The following is an 8,936-nucleotide window of genomic DNA, read 5'->3' as shown; positions in this document are numbered from 1 at the left end:
GTGAAAAATAAAATAAAATAAAAATTTAAACATTTTCAATTTATGAAAAAAGAATCTATATTGAGAAACATTGTTGGTATTATTCTTATTATATATATATAAAATAGGCTATGATAAAAGTTTGTTGATATATAATTTTGATCTTTTGTAAGATCAGTGTTGCCAATAGATTCAAAAAATACTGAAGTTAACATCTTTCAATGAAAACATTGCCATAATCTTTTTTCTATTATATCACTATTATATCATAAATCATAATTTAAACATTATATATTGTATAATAAGAGGAAGACACTAATTTTACGTTATTATATTCGCAAAAAATTATTAAAATAGTAAGTACTTATTTTTTTGAACAATTATAAACCTTTCGTGTATTATATATAATAATCATTTGCAGTCTCAAGTATAACATTGATTATTAAGATATTACAAAATGAAAATAGGAAAAAGACACTTCGAAATCGCTACAAAATGGTAATATTTAATTTATTTTCAATAATTTTATTTTATTTAATATATCAATATATCAATTAAAATTTATTTCTAAAATTTTAAATATCTATGATTTGTTAGGTTAAATTTAGTAGTTAATTATATAATGTAATTTATATATTTGTTATATATATCAATTATATATATTTGTTAATTTTATTGTATTAAATTTGTTTTTATAAATTTGTAAGTCATAATAAATATGATTTTTTTATGAATTAGGATTCCATCTTTAATGGTTTATACAGGAGCTGCTGGTTTGACAGTGGTTTATCTCACAGATTGGAAAGTAGTAGCTAGATATATACCCTTTTATGGAGGCAAATTCAAGGATTAATATTATTTCAATATATTTCTTAATAAATATATTGGCAAATGATCATAGAAATTAAAGCGAACATATAAATAATAATAATAGTAATAATAATGATAATAATAATAAAAAAGTATAATATATAATTATTGAATGTATTATTTATTAAATACATACATTAAATATTATCTACAAACTTTTTATAATATACTTAATTATACTTAATTATATTATATTTTTGATAGTTTTGCTTCTTTTTCTTTAAGTTTTTCATATAATATATTTGCTTCTTCTTCAGCTTGCTTTTTTGCAAAAAGACTAACATGTTGTTTGAAATAAAATCTAAATATATAAAATAATGTTAATTATTATGTATGTTTTTATCATTAGTTAACAATAAAATAAATAAAAATAACATAATTATACTTACTTATAAATAGCAGTGCAACCTAGAACACCAGTTATCATAAAATTTATTTTGATCATAGGATGTATAAAAAATTTATTTTTGATCATGATACATATCCTTTAAAATAAAAAATAGTTTTAATTATTATAGTAATAATGAAATATTTTTTTTTTTTATATTTTTCAATAATATTTGATGAATTTTTATTAATTCTTAAAATTTAATAATTTAGATGTGAATATTTGATAAATGAATAGATTTCAAAATTATAAGTTTTAATATTAAGAAATTTTTTGTTAAAATTTATGAATATTTAAATATAATTCAATATTAATTTATCCTTTAAATTAAGAATAAAATAGAATTAAGAAAATTAAAATAATTCTTAAGTATATGTAAGTCAAAGATAAACAAAATTTATATTTCAATAAATATAAATTTGATTAATAATTAATATTTCATTTAGAATAAATATAGAAAACTAAAATAATAGGTTATTAAGATATTTTATAGTCTTGTTAGAATGCAATAATATATATTATAAATAATATGTCAATAATAAATATTTTTAAAGATCTTAAAAAATAATTTTTGAGAAACTAGAAATTTTTAAAGTTAAAATTGATATTTTTCTTCTGTTAAATATTATTAAAAGAAAAAAAAATTCATTATTTTAACACAAAAAAAAAATTAAACTTAAAACTTGTTAATGATAAGTGATATTTTATTAATTTATTTTGATAAAATAGAAATATAAAATATAAATCTAAATTAAATCTTAAATATATCATTACATAAAACAAAAAAAAATATAGCTTAATTATTTATTTTTAATGTTATTTCATTTATTTTTTCATAATATAAAAAACTTACTTTATTTAAATCTGTATTAGAGAAATTTTTTTCAGCAAATTGTTTTAATGGTTGATTCCAAATATAATAACCAGTGATAGCACCAAGTATTGCAACTATATAACCTTCACGGCGAGGTATACGAGAAAATGCCATTATAAATATAATAAATAATTCTTATAATAATATTTTATGTGAATAGAAAATTTTAGTTCATATAAAATTCACAATTTTAATTATTTTTAATGACAATACAAATATAAAATACTAATTTTACTTCGTTAAAATTATAAATATAACTACTAAATTTGTATTATAAAATCTCGTACATTCGTATTTCAAATATGCGATATCCATTAATTATTCGATGTTAGAATTGATTTAAAATACACAAGTTATATATAGCATAGATATATATATATATACATAGAACATATAGAATAATATAGTAATATTATATATTATATGCATTTTGAGTTGTAATTGTCTATAAAAATGTATGATAATCATAATTTCTATATTTTATATTGTTGTAATATTTATACATTGTATATTTCAAAATCACAATTTGAGTATCATAAAGCTATTATATTATATGTTCGAAATGTTTATATCTGGCCTTAAAAATGCGTTTTCACGTACTTTGCGTTTGCATTTACATCTAAATATGATTTAGGACTTATAAAAGAGAATCAAAAAGTTCCAATGGATATCTAAAAAACTTGATATCATTGACATAATATGACATTAAATCACATGAAAACATTTAAAATAAATTATAAAAATATATAAATTAATAAATCATTTTTATGTTATGCATTTAACTTTTTTTTAATAGAATTTTTTTTAACAAGACACTATAAAATAAGTATAAGGATTTATCAATTGCATAATTTAAATTTTAAAAAATTTTATATTTTTTTTATATATGAATATATAATAATAATATATATAAATATGTAAGAAATTATGTAAGATAAAAGTTTACTAAATAATATTAACATAATTAAACAACATTAAAAACTTCATTCAATAATATTTTTAAAAGAATACTTTTTCCAGAGAAAAAATTATAGAAAAACTATATTTTTATTAATATTAAAAATTTTTATTATTTATTATAATTAAATTACACAATTATATAATTATAAATATTTATAAAAATTGTTACAGAAAATTACTAAAATTTATAAAATTATTAATTATTTAAATTTTACCAATGAATTTATAAAATTTATTATATGCATCTAATTGAGTTTTAAAAATTTCTTGCATTGAAATAGATAATGTTCGAGATAATAGTGCAATTCCATGTTGATCACATATACTAATTAACTGATATATACAATTTTGTAAAGAAATCTAAAATGAAATATTGAAATAATATATATTAATTATGATGTTTATTTAATTATTATATATTTATTCCAGAAAAAAATATTTTTTAATGCCTATTTAAGCATTTATAATTCAAAATTTTTATATAAATGTCATATTAATTATTTGATATACAAAGTTTTAAATATATATATTAAAAAATCAAATGGATGAAAAAAAATAAATATATATTGATACTAATAATTAATAATCAAGTATAAAGAATATACATTGATAATATATCAAAAATAAAATAAAAAATTTGAATGCTTATATAGGCAAATGTAAATTAATATTGTTTCTAAATAAAATGTACTTTGAAAATATTTACCTTAACAAAACTTGCTATTGAATTTTCTGAAAATAATTTCAATAAATCTGCTATTAGGTAGGGACTTATTCGAATCATATCTTTCTTTAATTTTGTTAAGGAATTTGTAAATCTGTATACAAAATATAATAATTTAAAAAAAATATATAAATATTAAGTAAAAAATATTTTACTTACTTTTCAATATCTAATGCAAGACATTTGAATATATGTTCATCAGATTTATTAATAATATCTTTGGATTTATATGTAAAAATATTTAATATTTGTCTATATAATATCAATAATAAAGGTATTCTATCTCTAATTAAATTTATTCTTACTTTTAACAATACATTGCATAATGCTAATGTATCATTACAGATTAATATTGTATTTTCTTCTAATGATTTTAAACTAAAGATTATACTCATATCAATAACATATCCAGGAAGATACAAATGTTTAGCAACAAGAATATTTTGAATTAATTTCAATAAACTTGGCAAAAATTTTTCTGGTATATTTGTAGTTTGTATTGTTTGAATTAAATTATTTATAGCTATTAAGCGTAATTTATTGCGATCATTAGACATATCTATTTTTAAGATAGTGTTCCATATAATACAAATATTTTCCAAATTTTTTTCTTGTGTATTCAAAAGAGTTTCTACCTGTAATAAATTAAATTAATTATTAATAAATTATTAATAAATTCAACAAATTAAATATTTTGTTAGCAATGAAATTACATTATTAAATAATTATATAATACATAATAATTTATATAAATTATATAGATACAATTTTTTATGGCATAAATTTTTTTATTAATTTAATATATATTAAACATACCAATTGATTATGTAATTCTTCAATAAATTCAGAAAATTCTTTTGGTTCACTTAATTCTAACAATGGTAAAAGCACATCTGCAAATGGATATTTAAATAAAGTATACCATATTATTCTTATAATCTGATTTGTAATTTGAAATATCTTTTTATTACGTAATATAATAATCATAAGTTGTAAGCCATTTTGCAATAATTCACTTGAAATTTTGTTATTTTTATCATTCTGTAATTAAAAACTCCGTTATTGTGTAATTTATAATATAAAATTTTATTAATTAAATTATATTTACCACAAATATATCTTGAATCATTGATTCTGCTATATTTTTTAATTTTTCATCAATATTATCATTTTTAATATTAATTTTTAATATCAGACATAATGTTTTCATATGATCCAAATTTTTTGTTTCAAAATATATAGTTTTTATCATAATTTTAATTAATTTCTGTTCTGCCTTTTTAATTATTATTTTTTGATTAATATTTAATTTTGGCTTAATATTTTCCATAGATTCTAATAAAAAAAACATATTTTTATTAGAATTAATTGAAGATTTTATATATTTTTTCAAATTTTTATATGAACAATTCTTAAGAAATAATTCCAATGGCTTTTTAAATATTCTATTTTGTGACAGAAATGGTAATAATAAAGAAGGTTCTATATATTGAAATATATCAATGCTAGATCTTTCCAAGAGGTCTAAAAATGAAAAAAATTTTATATATTAATAATCTTTGATTAAATATTATATATATATAATATACAAGATGTAAATATATCCATGAAATACTTTTGATTCTAGAGATCAAAATAAATAAAAATATTGGTCCATTGAAATTCATTTATTAAATTATAAGAAATTAAATTTTGTAAAAGCAAGATGAAGATATAACAAAATAGTAATATAATAGAAATAGAAATAGCTTTAGATGATAGCTCATTTCATAACGCAAATTATTATTATTATTATACATTAATTATTTATAATTATTATAAATTAATATATTAAATTATAAATAATTATATAAATAAAAATAAACTTTAATTAATATTTTCATATATTTAGATTTTATATTTGTTTTGATCTCTAAAATAAATTTTCCAAAGATGTTTCACGAATATATTAATATTCTGCATACAAACATAAAAGATACCTGAAAACATAGTATTGCACAAAAGAATTATTTCATTATTTTCATTACATTCCATTCGAAGAGTAAATAAGAACATAAATATGATCAATTTTAAATTAGTACTCAAAAACATCATTGGTAAATGAAGTAATACTTCTAAATATACTTGAATTTTACATAAAAATATATTTTGTATTTGTACCCATTTATTTATTAGCAATTCCTTCTTTATGGATATTAATATATTATTTGTTCTTTCACATTCAATAATTTCAGCTTCAAGTAGACATTCCTGAATAGGTAAACAAGCATTATTTAATTTTATATATATTTTAATAATTTTATATAATATATATTTAAATATTGATAAAATATTTATACATACTGCATTAAAACATTTACTAATAGATTTTGTGGTACTTTCTGTTATTAAATATCCAATTTGTGTAAAAACAGAAGTTAATATAAATATTATCAATCTTTTATTTTCTTGTAAATCACTTTTATGTAATATCTTTACCCATTTATTAAAATTATCCACATTAGAAGTCATATTTGCTAATAATAAATGTATCACTTTTAACATTTGTTCATTATTTAAAAATGATATTATTTCTGTATCAAATTTTAATATAAAGTGCCAACAATATTCTAAACCACCTATTAAATCATTAAGCATCATAGAAGATTTATTTAATGTATTTTGAGACATTTTAATTCGTTGTAAAATAAGCTTATTCTGAAATCAAAATATATGTAAATATAATTTTTATATGATTTTAATATAAAATGAAAAAAGAAAAATAAATTTTCATAAAAAAATTAAAAAATTTTAATAGCATACCATATTATTCTTACATTTCTCATTTCCAAATTCTTCAACTTTTTTTATCAATTGTTGCCACTGATGTTCTGATATTGATGATACTAAATTTTCTGAAATAATATTTGGTATATAATAATTTAACATTCTTTGTGTTTCATTCCATGAATATATTGCAGATAATAATATTATAACTTTTTCATCATAATTTAATCGCAATATTTCAATCACCAAAAATAATAGCACATTTTTTAAATCATTGAAAGCAGTTAAAAATTTTTGGTATGAAATAAATGTTCCATTATATTCAAAAATACATATACCATCTTTAAATGTAATAAATAATTCAACTATTGCTCGAAATAATAAAATATTTTCACCTATAATAAAATATTAAAATATATAAAAATCAATAATAATTCCATTATTATTTATAATTATCATTCTTACCAATGTTATTAGATTGAAGCATTTGCAAGAAATCTGTCCTTAAATGGTATGTCAGTGTTTTTAATATATTTATACTTTGTGAATTTGTTATATTATTTATTGCTTTTATTAAATTTTGTTTGAATTCATTTGGAAAAAACATGTCATTTTCCATAATTGATATATGATTTGAACTATCTTTTAAAACTATTAATATTGCTGAAATTAATTTTTCTTCCTGTTTTAGATGTATAGAAGCATCCAAAATAGAAATCATTAAATTTTTATATTTTAATCTTGATTTTTCTACAAATATTTTTCTAAGTATATTTTGAATTCTCTTCTCAATTAAAAGAGGATTAAAATAACAAAATTGCATCAAGAGATCATAATCCGTGTTATTCATACTTTTACTTTCTAAAATATCATCAATTATATTTTGACAATAATTAAACAATGTGACATCATTTATTTTATTATTAAAATTAAATGTTACATCATTTAAGCATTTTAAAAGAGTACTTAATATTTTTTTTCTATATATTCCAGAACATTCAATTAATTTTCTTAATATTATATCTAATATAATAGTATTTGATTTGAAAGTACTAATTGCAACACGAAAGAAAAAATTAAATATCATTAAATTACTCTGTAAATCTTTTATTTTTGCAGTTTGTATCAAAATAGATATATTTTTTATTATATTTTCATCTATTAGAAATTCTCCACTTTGAATATATTTTTTTTCAAATACTAATTGCTGAATACATTTATGTGTTATTGCACCCAATCTATTACTATTATCAGTACAGGTATGATCAATTATAACACATAAAGGATATAAAATATCATTTATAAATATAACTTTCAAAATATCTTTCTTAATAAAAGCAGATTTATAAATTTGTATTAAATCTTCTATAACATTAATTATTGTATTATATGCTATTAATACTAATTCATTACTTTTATTAATTAATGAAATTTTTATTCCATCTATTGAGGGTTCTTTAATGTTTAAAGCATGTTTAAAAATATTATTTACACATTCTAACAAGGACTTTATTAGAAATCCTAAATCTTCTGGTTTACTAATAAAATACTGTTGGATCCCATTATTAGAAGTTAATAAACTACAGCATTCAAAAATATCTTTATATATATATTTTATATCTTTCTGAAATGTTTCAATTACTATTTTTATTAACATTTTTATTATATTTGTTTTAATATTCAAATATTTAATTTTCAAACAATTTTTTAATGAATTCCAAATTTTTTGGTCCATAGGATGTATACTACAAAGCCACTGTAGAATATGGTCATTTTTATGTATTATTGGTATGTCAATAGCACAAAACGCATTTTCTGCTAATTTTAAACGTTTGGGTAAAGGTTCTTCATTCGTGTTTAAACGTTTTAATAATTCTATTAAGTAAAAATACATATTTATTTATAATAGCAAGTTATAAAGGTTATATTTTCATTCACATGTTAACTTACCTACTGATAAAGACATTTCAAATATTTTTATATTTCACAATAATATATTCAATTTTCAATATATTTCAATATTTTTTTAATAAGATATTTTAATAGATTATTTGTACAATTAAAATATAAATGTTGTAATTTTTATTAGCAGAATTTACTATTTTCTATTTTTTTGCATAATATTATTCTCCATACCTGTTTACTCATTTTGTATTATTACAAACACAGAGCTTCGAGCGTATCTATGAAATGGCGTCATTAAACTAAATTTTTCTATTCATCTAATTATAGATAAAATGTATTTTATGAAGAGTTTATAAAAAAAAAGATGTTTTAATTTTATTTTTTTAGAAATACTTGTTAGAATATTAAAAATGAATCTATATGCAAATATTTCAAAGTAAAAAAAAATGTCGAAAAAATTTGGAAGAATT

The 8,936-nt window shown here is 17.5% G+C and overlaps 2 protein-coding genes and 1 long non-coding RNA gene across 6 annotated transcripts; 1 reads left to right on the top strand and 2 right to left on the bottom strand.

The window, feature by feature from the left end:
• Nucleotides 1-223: 223 nt before the first annotated feature.
• Nucleotides 224-996, top strand: UQCR-6.4 (Ubiquinol-cytochrome c reductase 6.4 kDa subunit). The gene is made up of 3 exons (XM_086912197.1): nucleotides 224-335; nucleotides 401-477; nucleotides 718-996. The coding sequence occupies exons 2-3, from the start codon at nucleotides 437-439 to the stop codon at nucleotides 830-832; spliced, it is 156 nt and encodes a 51-aa protein (XP_086768323.1). The 5' UTR covers nucleotides 224-335; nucleotides 401-436; the 3' UTR covers nucleotides 833-996.
• On the bottom strand, nucleotides 952-2,796 carry LOC105736485 (uncharacterized). The gene is made up of 3 exons (XR_001112660.3): nucleotides 2,091-2,796; nucleotides 1,239-1,334; nucleotides 952-1,150 (listed from the first exon to the last, which is right to left on the bottom strand). It is a non-coding gene; the product is annotated as an uncharacterized LOC105736485 (long non-coding RNA).
• A 359-nt stretch (nucleotides 2,797-3,155) lies between these two features.
• LOC100872262 (uncharacterized) lies at nucleotides 3,156-8,785 on the bottom strand. Of its 4 annotated transcripts, none has more exons than XM_086912180.1 (11): nucleotides 8,512-8,785; nucleotides 7,027-8,436; nucleotides 6,598-6,956; nucleotides 6,139-6,492; nucleotides 5,775-6,045; nucleotides 4,904-5,319; nucleotides 4,767-4,836; nucleotides 4,612-4,688; nucleotides 3,955-4,430; nucleotides 3,778-3,889; nucleotides 3,156-3,431 (listed from the first exon to the last, which is right to left on the bottom strand). In XM_086912180.1, exons 1-11 carry the CDS (start codon nucleotides 8,525-8,527, stop codon nucleotides 3,276-3,278), a joined length of 3,717 nt encoding a protein of 1,238 aa, XP_086768306.1. In that variant the 5' UTR covers nucleotides 8,528-8,785; the 3' UTR covers nucleotides 3,156-3,275. The 4 variants fall into 4 exon arrangements, with proteins under 4 accessions (XP_086768306.1, XP_086768308.1, XP_031774636.2 ...); XM_086912182.1 differs by having other exon boundaries at nucleotides 3,778-3,803; XM_031918776.2 differs by having other exon boundaries at nucleotides 4,612-4,836.
• Between the last annotated feature and the right edge of the window lie 151 nt (nucleotides 8,786-8,936).

Source organism: Apis florea, unplaced genomic scaffold, assembly GCF_048593485.1.
Source record: "Apis florea isolate Af1SG1 unplaced genomic scaffold, ASM4859348v1 contig_3367_pilon, whole genome shotgun sequence".
Classification (NCBI taxonomy): Eukaryota; Metazoa; Arthropoda; class Insecta; order Hymenoptera; family Apidae; genus Apis; species Apis florea.
This window is presented reverse-complemented; position numbering and strand designations above follow the sequence as displayed.